Source organism: Mobula birostris, chromosome 5, assembly GCF_030028105.1.
Source record: "Mobula birostris isolate sMobBir1 chromosome 5, sMobBir1.hap1, whole genome shotgun sequence".
Taxonomy (NCBI): Eukaryota; Metazoa; Chordata; class Chondrichthyes; order Myliobatiformes; family Myliobatidae; genus Mobula; species Mobula birostris.
Window position 1 is genome coordinate 47,292,427 of NC_092374.1, and position 26,702 is coordinate 47,319,128.

Consider the following 26,702-nt stretch of genomic DNA (forward strand, 5'->3'; position numbering starts at 1 on the left):
GATGCTGCCTAACCTGCTCAGTTCTGCAGTATTTTGCATGTGTTACTCTAAATAGGAGGAGGACTAGAGATCCGTGAACCAGCTTGGGTCTATTAGTAACCGTTTCAAGTCACCATTCATAACAACTGCTATTTATTCCAGATTTATTTGATATAATTAAACAAATGTAAAACCTTTTTGCTCCAGCAGTGAGATGTAAACTCAAAACCTCTAAGTCATTAGGTTAGCTGCTGGATTAACAGTACAATATTAGAACCATGTAACATGGACATGTTACATCATTCAAGGGATATGCACAGGGAGATTGCAGAGATGACCAACAGGAACAAGAAGCAATCATGGACTGGCATTATTCAAGACAAGGACGGGAACATACTCTTTGAGAATGACAAGGTGGAAAGTAGATGGATGGAATACATTAGGGATTTGTACTACTATGGTCAAGTAAGTGAGAAGAACACGGAAGGTCCAGAAATTTTGGTACCAGAAGTAAGAGCATCCATTGGAAAGTTGAAAACTGGTAAAGTTTGTGGTGTAGATGGTATTACAGCCGAAATGTTGAAATGCCTTGGCAACTCGGAGGTTGAGGAGATCATGAAGCTTTGCAAAACAATCTACTCAACAGGAAAGTGGCCAACAGATTTTGTGGTGTCAGAGTTTGTCATGATCCCAAAGAAAAGTAAGAGCATGAAATGGTCAGACCTTAGAACTGTAAGTCTCATAAGTCATGCCTCCAAGATCTTGTTATTGATACTTCTAAGCAGAATAAAAAGGACAGTTCTTAATTAAATTAATGAGTGCCAGAGAGGATTTATACCGGGCAAGGGTACCCGTGAGGGGATTTTAATTTGCGAATGATTGTGGAATGAGGTCTAGAAAAAAAAAAGACATTTACATGTGCTTCCTGGATTACGAAAAAGCTTTTGACCAGGTCAATCATGAACAGCTGGTCAATTGCCTGAACTCATTGGGGCTGGATGGGAAAGATGTTCGACTGATTGCGAGTCTGTACTGGCATCAGAAGGCATTAGTAAGAACTAGTTGTGGAAATTCACCAGAAGCTGAGATCCAAAAAGGGGTTTGGCAGGGATGCATTATCTCCCCTTTATTATTTAACATTTATTCAGAGGTAATCTTCAGGGTGTTGAACGATGAAGCTGGTGTCCAAATTGGTGGAGTGACGGTGAACAACTTGAGGTATGTAGATGATTCAGTTTTGTTAGCCGAGACTGAGGACGAGTTACTCAGAATAGTAGATAAGATAAATGCTGGAGGTGAATGATTTGGAATGAAAATAAAAGCTGCAAAGACGAAGATGATGGTAGTATCACGGAAGAAAGAAGTCCCCAAAATCAGTATCAAAATTAACGGCGTAGGCATAGAGCAAGTCAAGAAGCTTGTGTACTTGGGACAGATGGTCACAGAGGATGGGAAATGTGATACAGAAATTAGACGAAAAATTGAGATTGCAAGGTCAATGTTCTGGAGCCCGAGTGACGTGCTGTGTGGCAAGACATTGGACTTTGGGCTGCGTTGTAGAATTTGGAAATGCTACATCTGGAGCAGTCTGTTGTATGGAATTAAATCGTGGACCTTTTGCAAGGAAACGCAACGACGACTGGAGGCATTTGAAATGTGGTGTTTAAGGAGAATGCAGAAAATTAGATGGGTGATGAAGGTCAGTAATATGGAAGTGTTGAAGAGAGCGAGGAGGGAAAAGGAGTTGCTGAAGAATGTGCAGAAAAGGAAGTTGGAATATGCCGGGCACTTGTTAAGAGGTGGTGGACTGCAGAAATTGTTATTGGAAGGGATGATAGAGGGAAAGAGGAAGGCAGCGAACCACTTGGTATGATAATGTGAGGCAATGGACTGGGTTGAGTTATGCTGAGGCCAGAAAAAGAGCCCAAGATCGAAGAAGATGGAGGTGCATAGCCACCAACCTCGGATTCGGGACGGCACCTACTGACCGACTGATTAGAACCATTCTGTTCAGGCAAGTTCATGTCTATTTTGGGATGTCATTGAAACCTCTTTCAAATTCTGATAGATGTAGAATGGAGAGCATTCTGACTGGTTGCATTGGAGCCTGGTATGGGAGCTTCAAAGCACAGGATCACAAAAAGGCTGCAGAGAGCTGTAAACTCTGCCATCTCCATCATGGGCATACCACTTCCCACCATCGAGGACACCTTCAAGAATTGGTGCCTCTAGGAGGCAACATTTATCATTAAGGATTCTCGCCACCCAGCAGATGCCCTCTAATTATTATTATCATCAGGAAGAAAGCGTAGGTGCCTGAAGGTTCACACTCAGTGATTCAGAACCAGCTGCTTCTCCTCTACCATCTGATTTCTGAATGGCCCTTGTTATTACTTTTTTTGCAATAAACATTTACTTTTGTAATTTATAGTAATTTGATTTCTTTGTAGTGTACTGCTGCAGCAAAACAATAAATTTCCTGTCATTTATATCAGTGGTAATAAGCTTGATTTTGATTCTGTGCCCGGTTATATCCATCACACATACAATTAAGGGAGCATTTCATGCACTGTACATATTGAATTCGGTGGAAGGTAAATCGGGCTTATACAATGTCTAAGGTTTGGCTAGAATTGCTCCTTGAGGTTGTACCATCCAAGAAGTGAAAGTGAACAATGTAGATGAGCAGCCAGTTCAACATGTCAGAGGCAAGAACTGCCGGATTTACATGTCTTTTCATTTTATAATATTCCCTTACTAATCAAGCTTTGGTTCAAAGTATCTTTAAGTTGGACCTCTCTTTAAAATCCATTGGAAAGTTCAAGCATGACTTTTGCATTATTTGAAAGGATAATACAGACACGTGTGAGGTGTTGCACTTTGGAAGGACAAACCAGGGAAAGACCTACGCTGTGATTGTTAGGGCTCTGATGTATGTGGCAGGACAGAGGGACTTGGGAATACAGATTAATAATTCCTTGAAAGTGGTATCACAGGTAGATATGGTTGTAAAGAGAACTTTTGTCAAATTGGCCTTCATAAATCAGGGTACTGAGTACAGCAATTGGAATGTTATATTTAGAATGTACGAGCCTGTATTTAGAGTTCTGTGTGCAACTATGATCACTTCCTACAGGAAGGATATTAATAAGCTTCATAGAGTGCAGAAATAACTTACAAGGATGTTGCCAGGACTGGAGAACCTAAGTTATAGGGAAATGTTGAATAAGTTAGGATTTTATCCCCTGGCGTGCAGGAGAACGGGGGCAGATCTTATAGAGATATACAAAAGTATGAAGAGTATACATAGGGTAGCTACATGTAAACTTTTTCCCTCAAGTTGGTTGACACTAGAGCTACAGGTCATAGGTATAGAGCGAAAAATGAAATATTCTGGAGTATACTGAGGGAAAGCTTCACTCTGAGGGTAGAGTAAGTGTGGAACAAGCTACTCGTAGGTGCGAGGGATGTGGGTTCAATAGTAACATTTAAGAGAAGCTTCAATAGTCAAGTCACTTTTTATTATCATTTCAACCATAACTTCTAGTACAGTGCACAGTAAAAACGAGACGATTTTCAGGACCATGGTGCTACATGAACAATACAAAAACTACACTGAACTACGTAAAGCAACACAAAACTACACTAGACTACAGACATACCCAGGACTGCATAAAGAGCACAAAACAGTGCAGGCATTACAATAAATAATAAACAAGACAATAGGCACAGTAGAGGGCAGTAGGTTGGTGTCAGTCCAGGCTCTGGGTATTGAGGAGTCTGATGGCTTGGAGAAAGAAACTGTTCGTCTGCTCGTGAGAGCCCGAATACTTCAGTACCCTTTGCCAGATGGCAGGAGGGAGAAGAATTTGTATGAAGGGTGCGTGGGGTCCTTCATAATGCTGTTTGCTTTACGGATGCAGCGTGTGGTGTAAATGTCTGTAATGGCAGGAAGAGCGACCCCGATGATCTTCTCAGCTGACCTCACTATCTGCTGCAGGGTCTTGCGATCCAAGAAGGTGCAATTTCCAAACCAGGCAGTGATGCAGCTGCTCAAGATGCTCTCAATACAACCTCTGTAGAATGTGGTGAGGATGGGGGGGTGGGAGATGGATGCAGAAAGTAGAGACGCTGCTGGGCTTTCTTTGCCATGGGGCTAGTGTTGAGGGACCAGGTGTGATTCTCCACCAGGTGAACACCAAGAAATTTGGTGCTCTTAATGATCTCAACGGAGGAGTACGGATAGTGCATGAATGATAGGAGATTGGAGGGATATTGAAGTGCAGGTAGATGGGACGAGACAGAGGATCAGATCAGCATGGACTAAATGGGCCAAATGGCCTTTTTCTGTGCTATGACTCTACAGCAGATTCCATCAATCTGTTCTTTAAATTATGGGAAATATTTACAGAGAGTAGACCAGTATTCCAAGGATTTTAGAAAATTAAGGATAATCTAATCAAAGGGTTTAAGATAATAAAATGACTAAGCATGATATAGAGAATTACATGGTAGAGCTTAGAACAAGAAGACATTCAGAAGTGATGTTAAAAGATAGTCTTTCACTCAATGAGTACTGAGAATCTCAAACTGCCTGCCTAACCAGGAACTCTTGAGTCTACATCTATTAAGCATGTTAAAATTGTCACTGTGTTTCATTGATACATACAGTAGCTTTATGAGGAACCAGGATTACATAAAATTAAAATGCATTACTGACCATAATACTCCAATAGTTGTCTTTAAAAATCTAGTTAGACCACACGGAGTATTGTGATCGGCTCTGGTTCCTTCATTATAGGAAAGATGTGGAGGCTTTAGAGAGAGTACAGAGAACATTTACCAGGATACTGCCTGGATTTAAGAACACGTTTTATGAGGAATGGTTGAGCAAGCTAGGGTTTTTGTCTTTGGACTTGAATGAGGTACCCACTTTTCCCAGGGCAGAAATGGCTGCTATGAGAGGACATTATTTTAAGGTGATTGAAGGAAATTATAGAGGGGGGATGTCAGTGGTGGCTGTGTGAAACATGCTGCCAGGGGTGGTAGAGGCAGGTACATTAGAAATATTTAACAGACTATTAGGTGGGTGCATGGATAGAAGAAAAATGGACTACTATGCAGAAGGGAAACATTAAATTACTCTTGAAGTCAGTTAAAATGTTTGCACAACACCGTAGGCTGAAGGGCCTGTATTGTGCTATACTGCTCTATGTTCTACAACTTCTAATACATACCTCCAAAAAATAATAAAACAGATTTAAATGATGAGTGGATTGTTTCTGTTCCTTTACTCTTAAATTGTTCTAATAATCAAATCTACATTCTAACGGGAAATACCTTGGAAATATACAGCAATTTAATATTGATTTTAAATTTTTAATAAAATCAAGCAGGTAAGAAGTACCTGGGACAATACTGTGGCTATGGGTTAGAGTGAGGCAGGGAAGGAATTGGAGCAAGAACAATGCAAGGATAAGAGTGGGGATTCCAACGTCATACCTTCTCGTTAGCTTGAGGTTTTAGTTCTGCACGTGATGACATCACTTCCCATCATTACTTCAATTTCAGCTGCTCAATATTAACTTAGTTCCCTTTTAGTGGAATTCTTTGGTGATACTACAGAAGAGGGTTTTATTCCAACAGGCAAGCCTCAGAATTTGTAAGCGGTTCTGAAGGATTATTTTTTTTACAGATTTCTTTCTGAATTCATATTGCTGCCATTAGGAATTTAAGGAATTCCAAAGAGAGGTGCAAAATTTGCCATCTAAAAGGGATTGAGTGGAATTCCATTGTCGTATCACAGAGCCAAATGTGATGTGTTTACTTGTCACTGAGTAATAATTACAATCTTGGTCAAGGAAACATGGGCATTTAGCAGAGAGTAGCACATTGCTCACAGGAGGAGACAAAGTAACTACTTTGTGTTCTACTTTTGAATTCTAGATCTGGTTGCTCTTTTGTGTTACTGGTTTTGGCTGTTTCTTTTAAATCGCGGCGGCCTGCAGATAATGAACACTGAGCTGAACTGAGTGAAATATGCCTTTTAATTTTCTGTTTTATATTCTGTGTTTTTCACTCTGTTTTTGTTCCATTCACGCAATTTTTTGTGCGCATCGGGGGGGAGGGGGATTTGATGGTTGATGGCTGTCTTTGAACGGACTGATTCCATTGTTACCTTCTGTTTCATGACTGTCTGTAGGGAAGATGAATTTCAGGGCTTATACTGCATACATACTTCGGTAATAACTTATGTTCTTTGATTACGTCATCATTAAATTAGGAAGGCAGGAAGTTATTTTCCTACCAAGTGCCGGAAAAAAGTGTGTACATTTTTGAGAAGCGTAAACAAACAAATTTGCATCTGAAGCAGGAGTTCAGGAAATGCTGAGATTCCAACATGAGGACGTAAACAGAAATAATTATTGCTTCATAATCTGCTACGGGAAGCAGCTCCATTATTCTGAAACTGATAATCAAATTAAACAGAACTAAATTATTGAACAAATATTAACCTCAGTTGCAGTAGGTGAATACAGCTGATATGTTATAGATTGAAAGCCATAGAGTTATACAGCACAGGAATCAGCCCTTTCAGCCCATCATGTTCATGCCAGGTTTTTGCCCACCTACACTAACCAGTCATACAGCTGCCCACACCACTTTTCTCCCTACCCATTGACCTGCAGACTATACTTTCCTCAAGTTCCAATCCACCGGCGATCTGAATTTAGCATTTATGATCTTTCTTATCTCTGTCCTTATCCATGCCCCCTTCAAGCTCATTGTGTCCCACCTCCTGATCCCTTGAAACCTAATCCCACTAAATTGCTCAGCACTTGATTTCTCTTCCTGGCTCCCACGTTAGCTAACGTGACAAAGTGGGGCACCATGGCAACAAGATGGTTAGCGCGACGCGATTACAGCTCACAGTGTCCCGGAGTTCAGAGTTCAATTCCGGTACCATTCTGTAAGCAGTTTCCTCCACATCCTCCCTGTCGAATGCGTAGGTTTTCCCCGGGTTTTCGGATTTCCTCCCACAGTCCGAAGATGTACCAGGTAGGTTAATTGGTCATTGTAAGTTGTCTCGTGATTAAGTTAGGGCGAACCAGGCTTGTAAGGTATTGCTGGGCTGGTACAGCTCGTAGAGCCAGAAGGATCTACTCCACACTGTATCACTAAGTAAATAAATAAATCATTAAAGGCTCCATCTCGGTACTAACTGTTACCTTGCCTAAAAATCTACCATCAATACCCCACCACTCAATAATTCCTTTGGCTCTAGCATCTCTGCAGATCCTCTGCGTAAAGTGTCTCTAATACTCTTTTCCTTTCTGAACTCCTGGGAGTGCACGTCTTGTACAACCTCTCATGGTCCCAGCACACATTTTACACGATCAGGAAAGCTCACTAATGCCTCTACTTCTTGAGGAGGCTGAAGAGAGCGAGAGTATGCACTTCTATACAAATGTGCAGTGGAGAGCATCCTAACAAGCTGCATCACTGCATGGTACGGAGACTCACTACTGCAGGCAGGAAGGCTCTACAATGGGCAGTCAAACTGCCCAACGCATCACCAGCACCCACCTACCCGCCATCAAGGACGTATATACATAAAAGTGCTGGAAAAGGGGCCATAATATCATGAAGGATCCCAACTACCCTGCTCATGGACTGTTTGTCCCACTCCCATCAGGAAAGATGATACATCGAATTCACACCAGGACCAACAGACTAAAAAAAGAGTTACTTTCCCCAAGCAGTAAGACTAATCAACACCTCCACCCACCTTACTTACAGACATTCCTATGCCTAGTGCCACTTTATGGAATAACAATCAATCTATGTATATACAATCTTGTGTGTTTATATATAGTGTGCTTTTTAATTATTATTATTGTGTTCTTTATCTTATTGTGTTTTTTGTGCTGCAATGGATCTGGAGTAACAATAATTTTGTTCTCCTTTACACTTTTGCACTGGAAATGATACTGAACAATCTTGAATCTTAAATCTTGAGCATAATTATTGTGAGGAATCAATAGTTCACTTGTTTGTGTCAGAACTCCATGATTAGGTCTCTCCACACAGGCCACCTCTGCCTCCGTCCTGAGACACCTCAACGATATTCTCAAGTGATACCTGCAGTCAGTGTGCTGTTCCATATTGCAAATGCCCGCAGTCTCTCGTGCCTCCAATAGAAATTGTAATCAGATGAGCCACAGTACACGTGGTCGGATGTGCAGGATGTAGGATACAATTAAGGTGACATTGTAACAAAACCCTCCACTCACCAAGGTAATAAATGACACACTAAAAAGTATATAGAACCTATTAGTCATTGCAACACTGGGCATGTGGAAGCAAGGGCAGAGCCACCTACGGAACAATTACACAGAAGTACAGGAGTCCTTAAATCTCAACACGCTAATCCCAATTTCCCACTATCAACTAAATCACCTAGTCATGGAGTCACAAAATCAGAATCAGAATCAGGTTTGAGCATATGTGTGAAATTTGTTTACTTTATGGCACAATGAAATAAATCGTAAATAAATACACAGAGAAAAAAACTGAATTACAGTAAGTATACAACAGGAATTCTGCAGATGCTGGAAATTCAAGCAACACACATCAAGGTTGCTGGTGAACGCAGCAGGCCAGGCAGCATCTCTAGGAAGAGGTACAGTCGACATTTCAGGCCGAGACCCTTCGTCAGGACTCTTCCTTCAGTTAGTCCTGACGAAGGGTCTCAGCCTGAAACGTCGACTGTACCTCTTCCTAGAGATACTGCCTGGCCTGCTGATGTTCACCAGCAACTTTGATGTGTGTTGCTTACAGTAAGTATCTACGTCTATTAAATAGTTAAGTTAAAATAAATAGTGGAAAAACACATTTTTTAAAAAGTAATGATGTAGTGTTCATGGGTTCAAAGGCCATTTAGAAATCAGATAGCAGTGTGTGACTTCAGTCTTCTGTAGTTCCTTCCAGACAGTAACAATGAGAAGAGGGCATGTGCTGGTTGGTGGGATCCTTTAATTATGGACACCGCCTTCCTAAGGCACCGCTCCTTGAAGGTGTTATGGAAGCTGGTATCTATGATGGAGCTGACTAATCTTACAATTTTCTGCAACTTCCCTCGATCTTGTGCAGTAGTGGCCCCCCTCCATACCAAATGGTGATGCAGCCAATCAGAATGCTCTGAACGGTGCAGTTGTCAAAGTATTTGGGTCTTTTTGTTGACAAACCAAATCTCCTCAAACTCCAAATGAAATATAGCTGCTGTCTTGCCTTCTTTATAGATGCATCAATATGTTGCGTCCAGTTTAGGTCCTCAGAGATAATGCCATCCAGGAACTTGAAATTTCTCATACTCTCCACTTCTGATTCCTCTATGAGAATTAGTTTGTGGTCCCATAGAATTATACAGATTAGAAATAGACCCTTCAGGCCTACTCATTCTAGCTGACCAAGCTACCTTCCTGAGCTAGACTCTTATACCTGTGCCTCCCTTTCCTATCAATGACCCTGTCCAAATGTTTATTTTTAAACATTGTAAATGTACTCTCATCTACTACTTCCTCTGGCAGCTCATTCCATATAACCACCACTATTGGCATGAAAACCTTGCCCCTCGGGTACCCTTGGTGTCCTTCCCCACACACTTTAAATCTATGTCCTCTATCCTGGGAGCATTCTCTGACTAATGAAGGGTCTCGGCCCAAAACGTCGACTATGAACTCTTTTCCATTGATGCTGCCTGCCCTGCTCAGTTCCTCCAGCATTTTGTGAGTACTGCTTTGAATTCCCAGCATCTGCAGATTTTCTCGTCTTCGTGCTACATTCTGCGACTATCGATTTACTCTGCTCGTGATCTTATGGGCCTCCAGAGGACGATGGTACAACTGCACCTAGAATACTCTGTGCAGATCTGGCACCACATTATGGTCCTTTTGACTGTGAGTTTGAAATATTTTGCAAGGGCAAATAAGGGCGGGGAGGGGGTGTGGGATCATCAGTGTCACTGTTACATAACTCAGAGAGGATGATGGATTAATTGCAATGCAATTGAATCTTGCTTATATAAAATCAAAATTCAGAGTTCAAAGTACATTTATTATCAAAGTATGTATACATTTGAAACTTTGAGATTCTTCTCCTAACAGGCAGCCACAAAACAAGAAACTCAAAAGAACCCTTTAAAAAAGAAAACTAATGAACATGCGATGTGCAGAGAAAGAGAAAAAAAAACACATCATTTGTGCAAACAATAAAAGTAAGCAAATAGCATTTAGAACAAAAGTGAAATCACATGATGCAGCAAAATATAACAAATGATTTTGGAACTCCTTGGAGGGAGCTATCCTATAAGGTTTTCCTTGCAAACTCCTGAACCATTCCTTTTACACAGTATATAAATTGCAATAAAGACAAAAATTTACTTCTGATCTAATTCAGATTGATATGTCCATTTATTTTTTTAAAATGCAAACCTTACTTGGATTTTCCCTCTTTCTTATTCATGTAGACTTAAATGACCCACCAGATTCCACTCTGGTATTTTGCATTTCTGCCTCTGGTTTTGACTGGAATTGAAAACATGAATTATGCATTACTGGAATGAACATATGTTATTGTGAAAGGAGTCATGAAAAACAAGAGAGAAAATAACAAAGTAAATATTGCCAAATATCATATTTTCTTCAAGCTTCCTACATATGTGGCAGCTATCTTCATGTTCATGGACCATGCAAATGACAATAGCAAACCCAAAGATAAAAGTGGTTGTATATATGAGGGGTGATTGATAAGTTCGTGACCTAGGGTAGAAGGAGTCAATTTTAGAAAACCTAGTACATTTATTTTTCAACATAGTCCCCTCCTACATTTACACACTTAGTCCAGCGGTCGTGGAGCATATGGATCCATTCTTTGTAGAAGTCGGCATCTTAGACCTCCAGAAGTGGTCCACAGCAGGGGAGATTGATAAGTTCATGGTCTAAGGTAGAAGGAGATGAGTTATTAACTTCAAAATTTCTGCATAATCACTCAAAGAGTTGAACTGCACATGCATGTAACGAGAGCTGTATAACTCATCTCCTTCTACCTTAGGCCACAAACTTATCAATCACCTGGGCTATGGACCACTTTCTGGAGGTCCAAGACACTGATGTCATGGTCTGGTCCATGAGGTCCGCATTCTGGTTCATGGTCCGATCCGTTTACTCCTTATTCCAGGTTTTCCTGTTTTCCCTTGTTCCATTGGGTGCCTTAATTACCTGATTCTCATTTTGGGCTGGCACATAAATACCTCTGCAAACAAAGGATTCCCTGCTGGACTGTTCTCCCTTTCCCCTCCCTTCTGAATCCCTGGCAGTTACTTTGGCACTAATCTTTGTCTGTAATCTTCATCTGTTACCTTTGCCTTTATTGCTGTCAAGTTCAACTGCTGGAGTGAGACCGGAGCCTTGCCACGCCAAGATAAGGAACCGTTTATTGTTCAGTTTGGAACTGTCTCTTTGTGTCTCTGTGTCCAGTGTCTGTGCCAAAGAAGAGTCCTGGCCCTAAGTCCTGTTCCCAAGGAGGGGTCCTGGCTCTGTGTTCCAAGACCAAATCCAGGTGCTGTGTTCCAGCCCTGTCCAAATCTGAGCTTCGTGTCTTCTTCCAGTCCATGTGCCTCTTCCAGTCCATATTCCTTGCCCAGTGCAGGAGGTTCCTCGCCCTGTGCTGGATCATCCCCATCCGATTCCTTGGCAGTTTACCCCAGCAGTCATACCGGCCCTGTGTCTTAGAAAGGGTCCAAGGAGGAGTCCTGGCTCTGTACCCAAGAGCCTAACCAAGCCAAGACCCGAGCCAAACCTAGTCCAAGAGCCTCGTCCTATGCTGGAGTTCCCCTGTCCTGTGCTGGAGTTCCCTCGTCTTGTCTAAGCCTAGTCCAAGAACCTCGTCTTATCTAAGCCTAGTCCAAGAACCTCATCCTGTCCAAGTCAAGGCTTTGTGTTCTCGTCCTGTCCATGTGCCTCGTCCTGTGCAGGAGTTCTATGTCCAGTCCTGTAGCCACGTCTTGTCCTCGCCTAGATCCGGGTTCTGTGCCCAAGTCAAGACCCAGGTTCCAGGTCCCTGTCCAGTCTCTGGCTCAGAGTCCTAGCCCAGACTCCTAGTTCCAAGTTCCTTGTCCTAGTCCCGCTTTCCTAGTCTTATTCTTAGGCCTAGCCCAGGCCCAGTGTCCCTGTCTCGTCAAGGACCTGTGTCAATGTCCAGAGTCGTTTCTTCCTGACTCCCCTTGCTTTATTGATAAACCTTGTCCTCTTCCTGTACTTCAGTGTCTCTGTCTTGCATTTGGGCCCGCTCCCAATGCCCCCTTGTAACAGCCGACTTCTACAAAGAAGGGATCCATATGCTCCACGACCGCTGGACTAAGTGTGCAAGTATAGGAGGAGACTATGTTGGAAAATAAATGTGCTATGTTTTCTAAAATTGACGCCTTCTACCTTAAGCCACAAACTTATCAATCACCCCTTGTATTTCCCTAACAATAGAGGTTTAAATAATCAGAGACTACATCTCAGCAGTATTGGGGACTGTAAGTCATGAGTTCCAATCACACCAGAAAATGGTATATATGTAAATTTAATAGATGTTCTACCTTTCCCACGACCTTAATACTCTCACAATATACCTGGCGAAACTAGGAACAGGAAATGAATAGAATCAAAACAATAACAGGCAGTCATAGAAATAAATTGAGTTAATCTCTAGTTTCCATGATGTAACAATTTCTCTGAACAAAATTCTTGTTTTTCTAGTACTGCAGTATGAATATCAGAAAGGCACAATCTCTTTTGGTAATTATATTCTGGTATATGTTCCAAAACCACAGTGACCTTCTTAATTTAAAAAAAAAATCACATTCCACCATCTGCATGTCAACCATCAAGACCCAAACTCCACTAATCCCATTTACCAAACCTGCAATGCCTTGCTGATACAGGTACTTACCCAGATGGTGTGAGAGTACCTGCCTCCACACCCCCAGATAGTTTATTCCAAATTCTGATCACCATTCTTCAACACAATTCTCAAACCTCTTACACCTCACCTTAAACTTATGCCCTCTGTCTTGTACAACTCTACCATGAGGAGTTCATGATCATTTATGCAAAAAGTATGCCAGTCCATGTTCCATATGCCTCTGTCCAGTTCCCTCTCAGTCCCCTCTGCTCCAGGAATAACAAACTCAACCTATCCAGTTTCTCCTTGTAATTGAAAGATTCATGGGAAAGGTGATCCAGGATAGGCAAATTAGTATCTCATGACGCACAATATATACAAAAATGCAATGATATTGAGAAATTGTGAGGACATTCCCCTGGGCAGGCAAAAGCCAGTGCAGTGCCTTTGGATGGCCCCATAATCCCAAGTAATGGCACATTTATACAGGTGGGCCAATGAGTTTCTGATCAATGGTGAGCCCAGATACTCATGATGGGGAAGTCAGTCACTGAATACCAAGGGTGACTGATTCAACTCACTCTTGCTGGAGATGGCCTCTGTCTGACACTTTTGTGACACAAATTTTACAAATTCTTGATTGCTTGTCACCTTATCCATTATGCCTCAAACACATTTCCCAGTTCTGACCCATATCCTTTGATTTCTTTAATGTCCAGATCTCTCCACTTTGTCTTTTTTCAGACTTAATTCTGGTTCCTCCTTTCCCATTTATCCAAATTAACTTGAAATAATTTCTTAATATACATATTTCCATGTCAATTGCAATTGAATGCACTGAATAACATTATCTATTTGATGCTTACTTTCAAAAGAGGAAAGGCTTACTTTTTTAAGAGGAATAGATAGAGTGGATAGCCAGCGCCTCTTCCCCAGGGCACCACTGTTCAATACAAGAGGACATGGCTTTAAGGTAAGGGGTGGGAAGTTCAAGGGGGATATTAGAGGAAGGTTTTTTACTCAGAGAGTGGTTGGTGCATGTAATGCACTGCCTGAGTCAGTGGTGGAGGCAGATACACTACTGAAATTTAAGAGACTACTAGACAGGTATATGGCGTTTTTAAAGTGAGGGGTTATATAGGAGGCAGGGTTTGAGGGTCGGCACAACATTGTGGGCCGAAGGGCCTGTACCGTGCTGTGCTGTACTGTTCTATGTTCTAAAAATATTTTATTCTGAAACCTCAGTATTCAAGCCTCCTTCAACAAGATTGGGTTAAAAAACTGAATAGACCGCTTCAATGGACACGGCACACAAGGTCTTCTAGAAACTAGTTACAGATAAACACACGAAACAAACCAATTCTGCTTTTACAAATGTCCTTAAATCTAATGTGTCCCTGGGTCAGAAAATACACAAAAGTCACTCCACATAGTAATCACATCTCCACAGTATTGCATTGAGTGGCATTAAAGGTACACAAGGTTGATTTTAAAAAAAGGACAATTTACTTAAAGAGAGAGGAAACTAATTCTGCCGTTCGTGGTTGCTCGTGTACTTTTAAAATTAATATTATGGGAGCTTTTTCGCAAGTAGGGGTTCGGTAAGTTGGACGTTCATAAGCCAGGCAGACCCGTACTATGCAATATTGGCTTCCCTTTGACAAAACTAGTTTATGAAATAAGGAAATAGATAACCAAATAGTCTTTTCATGTTCGGGAGTGTTGCGGCGAGTGAAGAAATTCGCCAACATATCGCTCTCAGAACTGTCTTAATTGTACATGGTCCCCGCCATTAAATTCGCGCCGGGATTCATGGATTGAAATTCCGACAAACGGCAGTCATACAAAGTTGAATGTTCATGACCGAGGAAAAACGTGCGAGAATCATCATCGACGGATGATTCTGCTCCTTACGTACTCCTTTCCTGATAACCCCGAGGGAATTTGTTTGCACCTAAAAAAAATAAGGGTTTTCCTGACAACCTTTACTGGCGATCGTAACAATAACTGGAACGAATGACGTACAGGAAATACTATAGCAATGTATTTAATGGTAATAACAGCCCGGGCTGTTGCACTGCAGCCTGCTGGTTCAACAGCTCACTGACACACGAGAGGACGGTAAGGCTAGCTGCTTGCTATTAACCTGCTCCGATTGTTATTACTGTATTGGTTTAAGCAATTTTTACCCATACAATAAGATGGAAGACATTACATAACAAAAAGAGAAAGATATCTTAAAAAGTCGGGAATTAAGTAATGGCATTATAGTAGTTAGTGAAAAATAAATTAGAACAATTCATTGTAATAAATAAAATTATCAGCTGATCTTAACATGAGTGAAACGTTATGATTTTTTTGAAAATACATTTAATTCTAGAGGCTTGTGTTGAGTCTGAAGGAGTTATTTTGCTTGTCGTTACATTTTATTTGTATCACTATTGATCACAATGACTTAAGGTGAGGTGGGTCAGCTATTGGTGCATAGAGTGGCTTTTTCCAGCTGCTCTGAGCTGTTATGCTGAGAGCGTAAGATAGGTCTTAGAGATGTATTCTAGGCTGGGTGCGCAGAAGGCTGCTGACGCTGGAATCTGGAGCGTTAGGGAAGCCGGAGGAACAGAGCGGGTCCTTCAGCTTGTGTTCATTGGTATCCTATGCTGGTGGGTTGGTGGGCAGTGACTTTTCATTAAGGAGCATGCATGCTGCCACACTGCTGGTAGTGAACATAAAGAACAGCTGAACTGAGCACCTGTGGGTCAGTGTGCAGACCCCACTCTCAGGTTTCAACCAAAGGAAAATCAAGCAGGCTGATCCCGACTACTGGGGATAGAGGGAAGCGTCACTGTGGCTATATGCTCAGGAAATTAAAGTTGCCGAGAAATGTGTTAATTGTTGTCATGAGCACGGCTCCTTGCACAATGTCATTAAGACACAAACTCGTAACCGAAGGTGTATGCTGTAGCTGTACACTGATGATTGAATTAACTTGGTCGTAGAAACTTAGAGCACTACAGCACAGAAACAGGACCTTTGGCTAATCTAGGTGGTGTAAAACCATTATTCTGCCTCGTCCCATCAATTTGCATCTGGACCATAGCCCTCCATACCCCTTCCATAGTTTGTTGGAATAATTGGCACAGTCATGGGGCAATGTAGTATGTGATGCTTTCTAAAATAGCAATGAAATTTCCATTTATCTGTAAGTTAATTACAGAATCAGCATGGATATTGATTTGATTTGTAAATGAGTTCCAATGACAACTTGTCACTTCTAATAGTAGGGAGACCTCAACTGATCGTCTTGTTGTATTTGTAATAATCTACTTTGTAATAGTTTAACTAAATAAGACATGATTTTTATTAGCTTAAATTTATTCATAGATGCTGTAAACCATAAATTGAATCCATTTTTGATTTAGTTTATGAGGTTAGTTTAACTTCTTGGTTTCAGGCTTACACCAGGCTAAAAGGAATAACCTGCTAATCATTTCCAGCTCACCACCTGCAGCCTAGTTAAACCCAACTCTCATTCATACACCTAGTTCGTTCATATAAACCAGCCAGCCTCTACCAGTTGCTCCGTCTCGATACAGCAACTCTGCGACAGTCAACCTCCTCCCTCCAAGTCCTGGTCTCAAGCACCCAAACGCTTCAATGGATCCCCAACATGATGCCGCAACTTCTTGCCTTCGAGCTCCAGCCATCTCTGTGTGTTATGGACCAAGCCAAGATTGCTTTTGTCGTCTCTCTCTTGATTGGGTGAGCACTGACCTGAGCTGCTGCTAACTGGGACAATAAAACAGCCATTTGCAATAAATACGAGGAATTCACCCGCTGGGATTCACTGGGTTTTCAATCATACAGGAAGTGAAAGGGAGGCAGCAGATCAACACAATGCCTGTGTCAAAGCTCGCACTCAGCTGGATTACAACATGGAATCCAGAACCCTCGCAGCAGAGTACGGCTGGAATGTAAAAGCACTGTTGTCCCATTGCCATCACACCCTTTCAGAATGCTTGAAAGATGAGCTGTCTACCCATGAGATGCCCATGGACCTCAAAAGCTTTATCAGTCTGGCCCTCTGAATTGACAAGCATCTAATGGGATGAGCCTCCATTCCCAGAATCATTTCAGACTGCAGGACCCTCATCAACAAATGCCTCCAGAATCCAAGCAGTTAGGAAGAGCTCCCTTAATCCCGCAAGAGCGTGAGCATCATTGGAAAATCAACCTGTGCACCAATCACCCACATATCAGATGCCCATTGCATCCTGGAAAACAGCACCACCAGCTGGAGATGAGTCCATCTGGCTCCTCCCTATCGACTCCTCTCATCTTGGGTTACCCCTGGCTCTCCTCTGAAGACCCACGCCTCACCTGGCCGTCCAGCTCGCTCATCCTGACAGGAAATGTGGAGGAGGTTTTGCCCCAAAGCAGAACAGCAGAGATGATTTAGCAGTGATAGATAACTTTAATGAACAACTGCAAAAGAACAAGCCTAAAGGGGTCACAAAACATGATGCACAACAAGGCATCAAGGTTACTGAAGACTAGGAGCAACTGGTTGAGGCTTGCTGGTTCTTATGAGTGAACAAGGAACATGGATGCAAGCACAGCTCAAATAGGCTGCAGGTGATGAGTTGGAAATGACTGGCAAGTGATCCTCATTAACAGACTGGAAGGTGTCTATCTGTGCAGGCCTGACACTTATTCAAAAAAAAAATGACGTATTTTACAATTCCTTTAATAAAATATAACTAATGGGTTCGAAATTGTGATTTTCTTCAGGTAGCTTCGGAAAGATGAAGATAATCTCATTACTGTTTATTCTGGGAGCTCACATTCCCTCGAATGCAGGTATGACATTAATCTTTGAATTTATTAAGTACTTCTTCAGCAATAGACATGCACTTGAGCAAAACAATGTAGATTGAAGAACATATGGTGTTCCAGAGAGAACAGGTTTAAGAATCCATTAACATTCTCTAAGGTGCTTTCTCTTTGAATCTCTAGTTGATGACTGATTCAAACTATGATGGGATTTATAGCCAACAAAGACCAACCATATCAGTCATAAATAGGCACTTGAAGCAAACCAGTGCTACAATGCATTCTCCTCTGCTGTCAGCGTACTTTTCTCCTGGTTTTTGTGATGTCACTGATTCACTTACAATCAAGCAGACCAAAATGATTCTAGATTTGCTTACAGTGATTTTAAAAAATTGTTTGATTTTAAGCAGTGAGGGTGGGGACAGAATTCTGATGCATCAACTTGCACATATGGTATCAGAATTGTGACTTCCTGAAACAATCCTGTAGATGTGTGGGCTTCTGGCTCTCAATTGTCTGACCCTCCAGGGCAAAAGGCTTCAGGGGAAGATATAAAGAATGGAAGTATATAGTCTGTTAATTATGCTTCCCCATAAACTGCTGTGTAGGTGGAAACTCCCAGAGAGAAATTTCTCAGAACAGCTCTCAGCCCACATAGACAGTATATAGCATTGGTTCACAGTAGAAAGAGAAACAAAATAACTTCCAGTAATTTAGTCTAGTCATAAGTGCCAAATTATAAGCAAAGTGAAATGTAATTTGAAATTGATGCGGGGTCAGATAACATTGTCATTCACCAGAACTGAATTACTAATTAACTAGATCGTTATAAACAACTGCATATTCTAAATATAATTCGCCTTAGCTTTCTGGCTACTATTTCGTCTCTCAGTCATTCAAATTTCAAATACAATCTTCTGGCCAAATCAAGTAGTTTGTTTCAGTTAACCACAGGGTGTATTTCTATGGGTTGTCTCCTGATAGCTCACCAGTAATAAAGTGGTAGAAACCTTGGAAAAAATGGTGTCATTGCTATTTCTCCATGGCTGGTCTATCAACAGGATTGGGGGAACTACTTCAGGAGCTGGGAGAACTACCAGAGAAATTCACTCCTTAACAGTCATGCAGATACTGTATCATTTCAGTAACACCAAGTTTTGATGTTTCAGCTCTTTTTATGGTCACTGCTCCAAGACTGTTCTATACTGCATCCTACGGGAATAACATCACTATGGAGTGCATATTTCCAGTTGAATCTAATTTCCAAGTAAATATGTTAAGAGTATACTGGTATCACATCCTGGAAAATGGAACTTCTCAGCTGGTATATAAAGTACTCAATGGGAAAGCTGTTCTCGAGGACCAGTCCGTCGAATACAGAGAAAGAGTAGCCCTGTTACTGGATGAGCTTCACAATGGGCGTGCTGTACTGGAGATCAACCAAGTGAGAGTGAGTGATGCAGGGACCTACCGTTGTGTTATTTCCCTCAATGGTGTGGATTACAAAGAATCTGCTCTGAGAGTCACAGGTAAACAAGACAACTCCTCATTTCTAGTCTAGTAGCTGATTGATTTTGATTCTGTTTATAGTCTTCTCACCAGAACACATAAACAGAATATATGTTTACATCTTGTATAGTGAATTCTTGATCTCAGATATGCCATCCCATTGATGCCCAGAAAGGAGAGTCAAAACCTGCGTAAACAAGGGGTGAACATGCATCACTTGGCTCCACATTTGTGCCAGAAAAATTAACTTCACCTGAAGAAGATTTCCCATCTGATGACAATGAATAGGATGATAACTAAAAGCTCTAAGCTGGAGTTTAAGAAAATACCAATAAGAGTTCTCTGCTGTGTTAAGTAGACTGTACATAACTAAACTTCAAAAGATAATCTGCTGCTATAAAGCCTTTGGAACTTTAAACTTCCTCTTAGCCTTGCCCTTGCTTTTCTGCAACCTTCTCCAAATCTCCAATATGTCCATACTCCCTTAATTCGTGACCACGTTCCACCCCAACATTAGTTGCTACGGATTCCCCTTCAATCACCTATCATCTTGACATGAAAATGTATTGTTGTTCCTTCATTATTCCTGAGTCATAATCCTAAAACGTTCAACCTGCAGCAAGCAAAGAAGATAGCTGAACACCATTTACATAATGAATGGTAAACAAAAATTGTGGGCCTTGCCAACAACTGTGGCATCCAGAAAAATAAAATAATTCACCAGCAACAATACCTTCATCTTCCAAGTCTTAAGCTCTGGCATCTCCTCCCTAAACTTTTATATCTTTCTGCCTACCTTCACTTACTTAAACATACTGTGTGTGAGCCAAAAATCTGGTCAACTACCAGACATCTCTTTAAATTTTGGGCTATTGAATAATGCTCTTCTGAAGAGTCTTGGGATACTTTACTATGCTAGAAATGTGACAAGTTTTTGTAGTATCGTCTCCAAATTAAATCAAATATTGCAATTCTATTTTACAGCATCATATAAAGACATAGAGACCCTCAACACCAAGGGAAAAATGGAGACAGAATTCGTTTGCCAATCATCTGGGTACCCCTTAGCTGAAGTCATGTGGTACAATGCAAATGGCGCTGACCTTAATAAAACGGCCAATACCACCCATTTTACTGGCACCAATGGACTCTATAACATACGCAGTGTACTTAGAATACGGGCAGAGACTAACGAAACATATGTATGCATGTTTTGGATTAAAGACCTTAATATGTCTACTTCTGCAGTTTTACAAATTAAAGGTAGGTCACTTCTGTTTATTTTTGCTAAATATACTTAAAGCAATATTTACTCAATTTGTTACATTGGTACCTTCAATTTTGTGATTGGCATTTCCATGTTCTATAAACCTAGCTTTAAAAAAGAAATTTTCTTAGAATCTCATCTTTTCAAATATTTTTTTTCTAGTTGTACTATATAGATAGCATAAACAATATTAATACCGTGATGCAACTTACATATATCACTCAGTTATTTGTCACATACCATACATACAGTACATCACATACCATTTCTTTTTCAGAATCACCAACACAATAATTGGAAAACGATGTTAACTTAAACACTACAACTATTTTTGTGCATTCCTATGAATATTATCCTCTGCAAATCTATATTAAGATGTGTTTGCAGCAATAATGGAAGAAAAGCACCCATGACAGAATACTTTTAAACACAGTACTAGCATAATTTTGTGGAGCAGTACTTCATTCAATCATTATGCGCCCTATCTTAAACATGGGCAATCGTGGTCTTGACTATGGTTGTTCTTGGCAAATTTTTCCACAGAAATGATTTGCCATTGCCTTCTTCTGGGCAGTGTCTTTACAAGACGGCTGAACCCAGCCATTATCAATACTCGTCATAAATTGTTTGCCTGGCATCAGTGGTCGTATATCCATGCAGCGGCTGCTCATATGACCATCCACCACCTGCTCTGGTGGCTTCATCTGACCCTGATTGAAGGTCAAAGCAGGTGCCACTTCTGCTTAGACCTGCAGGATAGCGGAGGGATGAGTGCCTTACACCTCCTTTGTAGAGACGTATCGCCACCCTGCCACACAGTACTATGTATTTCAAATACAGTTAGCAAAAGGCTATCTTCTTGCTTTTTGAATTGTCTTCTATTCTTCTCTAATTAGTAATTAAGCTCTCAGAAGAACTCAGGAAAATAGATATTGAGTGGAAAGTTAAAAATCTGTTAGGGTAGCATTAGGAATCTATCACAGGGATGTAGAGTCTGTTCCGTCACTACTTGCAAGGAGTCAGACATTTTGAGATGATAACATCCAGCTGTTGTTAGCAACCAAACTATTATTTTAACATATTATTTCTTAATTTCTAAAGTTTGACTTGAAGTACACAAGGTTTAATTATCACTACCCTTTTTTTTCCAGAAATAAAAAGCTTTGATGACCTGCCGGAGAAAACAATCACATTAATAAGGAGGAGTTACCTCATTGCTACAATCATTATTCCTTTGTCAGTTCTTCTTGGAGTCATTATTATCCTGATAAAATTAAGAAGACATTGGCAAGGTAAGTGATTGTTGTACATGAAGAAAATGTTTCTTTATGCCATATAGGATAGTCATTAAAGAGTTCAGATGTTTCAATCAGTTTATTCTGAGAAATGTAATTTTACACTAGGTAACTGCCTTTGTTAGGCAATTAAATATCTGAGCATTGAAAGTCATAATACACTTAAATGGAGAAAGAGAAATCAAAAACTATCACAACTAACCTTCAAAAAGGAACCCCCTTTACCATAAAACAAGCTTAGCCCTAAACAAATCATTAAACCTTTGCAGTACTTTTAAGTAATTATGGTTTAACTAGAGTGAAGCTTAACCTTTCCATCCAGTAAACTGAAATGTCTCTCAGCCAAGGCAGATTTAAGGCTTCAATTTCTTTGTTTTAAAATAATTTTATTGAGACAGCAACAAAGCTTAAATTAAAATGCTGTCCTCCTTGTCCAGAATGCACTCCTGCCCATGAGGTGCCCAACCCTCAGCTATAACAGTCCTCAGAGCCTCTTGCTACTGGAGAGGAGAAATCTGACAAGTTCCATCTCCTGATCATTGCCCAGTGATCTTGCAGGCAAGTGGACTTTTACGGATATTGAGCAAGAACAGGGTTCTGCATTCAGGATTACGATCAATGATTGGACATAAGAAGTCAATATTATGCTACTGATCATTCAGTGGATTCAAATCTCCCAACTCATGACATAACAGAAGGATTGAGATTAAAACTGAAGAAGCATCCTTAAAGCTTTTGTCATGTGATAATCCAATGAAATGGACATGATGTAGCAGAGCAGCTACTTCTATTCAACAGAAAGTAAAATCATGTATATTATGGGAACAGGAATTAATTGATGTTACCATCCATCTTCCCTACCATCCCCTACCACACCACAAACCACTATTCCCAAACCACTATTCCCAGACCCCTATCACATGCAAAAGGCTAACTCATATTTTAGAAATGACATTTTTCTTGCTTCTGCCTTTATATGTCATAAACCCTATGACTGCATTAGCAGAAAAGGAACCTGAACCCTCCCCCCACTCACCCCCATACTTAATATTCAAAACTTGAGTCTGTAGAGATACAGGTAAAGTTTTAGAATGACACATCATTATGGTCAAAAGTAGGAGGACTGAGATTTACCCTGAGGATTGCATATCCACAAATCAGTCAGAAAGGTTACCTACCTTTCAACAGTATTTCTTGGTAGGACAACAAGTGAGCCACTTGGAAATATTTTGTTTGATGTGCAATTTGTATTTCTGACTTTATGAGAGTGTTTGGACTTATTAGTTAAAGGACTGGCGAAACTGAAGAAATAAAGTTGGCTGAGATAGCTTAAATATTGTCTGTGAACAGATTAGTGTTGTTTTAACACATTGAACTGAAATCTTCCACAGAGTCATAAATCTCCTTATTGGGCTATATGATTAAGTAATTTGCAGTAAATAGATGTATGCACAGTTATGTATATCTTTTTCTTTGTATTTAGTCAAGAGAAAAATTGCCGAAGCCAGATCGCTGATATGAAATCTTCTCTGCTTGAAGTGGAAAGAATGTTTTGAATGCAACACCTCAAGTTTTTCTTCTGGGAAATGAGAACTGTGGACATTTCTGCTAGACTGAGCTGGCATACAATCATGTCTTACTGTAGAAGTACAGTGAATGTGAAAGTTTAAAAAGAAGAAGCAGCCCCTCACATTCAACATCTATTTCTTAAGCAAAATATCCAGGCTGCTTCTCAGTCACAGATGTGTAGAAACAATCCTCCTTTGGTCAATGATACGGTATCTGTAATGATTGCACTTTCACTGCCTGAGAGTTGGCTCCATATTAACTAAATATTGTATTGGAGTAATTCCATCTGTTCAATGAATAAACAAACAGCCAAACTGTATGCATTGGCTACTGTTTCTCCAAGGGCTGCCTGGCCTGTCCAGCAACAGAAAGCAAGAAAATTAATTTTTTTTAAAAAATCTAAAGTGAAAATAGCCACAGAAGCCAGTCAGCTGGGAAATTTTAAGTTTTTGTGGAAGGGGAACTTCTTGAACTTGTAACTTCAGCAAGCGGAATTGTTTTATAACTCTGATTCAGACCAGATCCGAGGAGACCCTTTGTATATGCTTGTGCTAATACTTGGGCTCCACAGGCCCTTTTTGAAGAAAATTATAGAGAAAGAGAAGCAGAAGAAATACGACTCTGAAATTTTAGATTCAAATCAATTTTTGAAATCATGTCCTATGTATTATTTAGTCTGCGTCATTCATAAAATGCTCAGCAGTATTAAGCACAAGAGATTATGCAGATGTTGGAAATCCAGAGTAACACATACAAAATGCTGGAGGAACTCAGCAGATCAGGCAGTACCTATGGAGAGGAATAAAGAGCTGATGTTTTCAACTGAGACACTTCTTCAATATACTCAGTACCTTCAAATCATTTTCTGAGAGACCTGCAGAATACAATTCAGCTCCAGAGTGAAACTCAGCAGCACTGTATTTTCTTTAGTGGTATCAACCCCTTTTGCAAAAAAATCAAAAATTGTTGCTAACCTCCTTGTAGTTGGCATTCCTTCAGAAGCATGCTCATTTAATTTAAGAAAAGCTGTAAGAAAAATGCAAGCAAAGGTTTTTTTTAAAAAAGCAAAACTAATAAGAGGTGTCCATTTTAGGCCTTAAGAATGTGCCTTTGGCCAAGTAGCAAACCCAGTAGCACAAGTAGGTTGCAAGGCTTCATATATCAATGCAGTTATTACTTGTGTGTGTTTTTTTAATATTGACAAGTAAACAAATACAGATATGTAGAGGAATGACATTGTTAAAATCTCTAAATCCTCCTAGAATTCCCGTTAACTTTCATGATTGATGTTATTTTTGAGCTGTGTTCTTTATTTATGTCAGTTGTACATTTGCTTTCTCTCATTCAATATTTGTTTACTGTGAAACACTGTGAAGTTTAATTTTTGTATTCTAAGTTTATCAACTATTTTATTTAGTTAAGCAATGCCTGAATAGGGAATTTACTTTCTTTTTAAGAGGAATTTTTTAAGGGTCATATTCCCGATGTGAAGCTGTTTGGTTGAATCAGTAGGACAAAGTAAGTCTCAATACAATGTTCAATGTAAATTTATTATCAAAATACCTATACTGTATATTCATAGTAAATACAAACAATTGAATTAATGTAAAACTGGACACAATAAGATAAACAACCAATGTGCAAAAGATAACAAGCTGTGCAAATACAAAAACAAAAAAACTTAATAATAAATGAATTAGCAATAAGTATCAAGAACATGAGATTATGAGCCCTTGAAAGTGAGTCCATAAGTTGCGGGAACCATTTAGAGTTGGGGTAAGTGAAGTTATCCTCTCTGGTTCAAGAGCCTGACCGGTGAGGGGTAATAACTGCTCCTAAACCTGTTGATGTGAGTCATTGTTCATTACAAAAGAATATTGTCATCGCCTGTTTGAATTACTCTCTACTCCTTAATGATTACTGGATTGTAATAGCTGAATTTTGTAAAAGATTCCTTTATTGCACAAAGATTATAAGAATTTCAAAATAGTGAATAACATTTTACAAACTCATGAATAAGCTTAATTTTCATAAAGAAAGAAAAATTGCACTGAAGAATGTATTTTAAATAAATCTATTTATATATCTTGTTTAATTTGATAATGTATATTTTATATGAAACTATAAATAAATAATAAAAATTATAAGCCTTGTATTTAAAAGCTACTTCTTACTGTGTGTATTTATGTAAGTTTGAAATCATTTAGATTGTGTTATGAAGAGCTTGGAAGTTAGATCGGTTGGCTACAAAATCGGGGTCGAGAATCCCAATGCATGCATGATGTCAAAGTGCAATTGGCCACAGGCTTTCTACCTGTTCAATATAACAATTGTTGCCTGTATCCACTACTCCTTGACTAGATAGATACTTTATTGATCGCAAAGGAAATCACAGTGTCACAGTAGCACTACAAGTGCACAGATATAAATATTAGAAAAGTAGAAAGAATAAAAATAAAAAATCTGATTTCATCACTTCCTACCATTCAAAGCTACTCTTTAAAGCTAGCCTGCAACTGTCAAAGGAAATATGTGTTATAGCTGGAACAAGTGCTGAGATTATTGGGAACAGTTTGCTCTCCAATATTCAGCAACACTTAACCCAGGGAAAATATGCACTAGAGTTTTTGACCCTGGAATCGAGGTCTTGGTGAATGATGTGCAAAGAAGGAGAAATATCATCATCATCAGTGTAGACTAGCTAGCTGGTGGCATAGTGGCATCAGCGCCGGACTTCGGAGTGAAGGCTCCCGAGTTCGAATCCAGCCAGCTCCCTTGCATGCTTTCTAATCGTGCTGGGTTGAGCGTCGAGCTAGCAATTCAGCCTCATAAAAATAAGAAAGCCTGCTAAAAAAACGCCTTCATGACAGTGTCCCAATGACTCCGCTCCGAGTTAAGGGCTTTCTTCTTCTTCTTCTTCAGTATAGAATGGTGATCTTCCATTTACACACCCAGAAGGCAGTGAATAGAGAAAGTGAGAACTTTAGTCAATAGACACGAATGTCTTCAGCTACTTCATTAAGTCAGAGAGTGTTGAGTCTTTTGGCACAATTTGTCCATGTTGGCCAAGATGCTGACAAAGTTAATCCAATTTGTCCTGTATCCCTCTAAACCATTCCTAATGCCTTTTAAATGTAGTTACTGTACCTACCTCAGCTATTCTCTCTAGCAGCTGGTTCCAATTACACAGCACCCTCTGCATGAAAAGGTCGCCCCCCTTAGGTCATCTTAAACCAATCTGTTCTATCTGCATTCTTGTATGGGTCGGAATACTGATAAATGAGAGAGAATGACCTTGCCAA

The 26,702-nt window shown here is 40.1% G+C and overlaps 1 protein-coding gene and 1 long non-coding RNA gene across 2 annotated transcripts in view; one reads left to right on the forward strand and one right to left on the reverse strand.

Annotated features, from left to right (window-relative positions):
* LOC140197246 (uncharacterized) overlaps positions 1-26,702 on the reverse strand; it is a 163,571-nt gene that overhangs the window by 52,388 nt on the left and 84,481 nt on the right. The window lies entirely within an intron of this gene.
* Positions 265-25,546, forward strand: LOC140197462 (programmed cell death 1 ligand 1-like). Its single transcript, XM_072257423.1, has 7 exons — positions 265-711; positions 14,994-15,051; positions 17,719-17,787; positions 18,930-19,289; positions 20,254-20,532; positions 21,688-21,828; positions 23,315-25,546. Exons 1-7 carry the CDS (start codon positions 265-267, stop codon positions 23,350-23,352), a joined length of 1,392 nt encoding a protein of 463 aa, XP_072113524.1. The 3' UTR covers positions 23,353-25,546.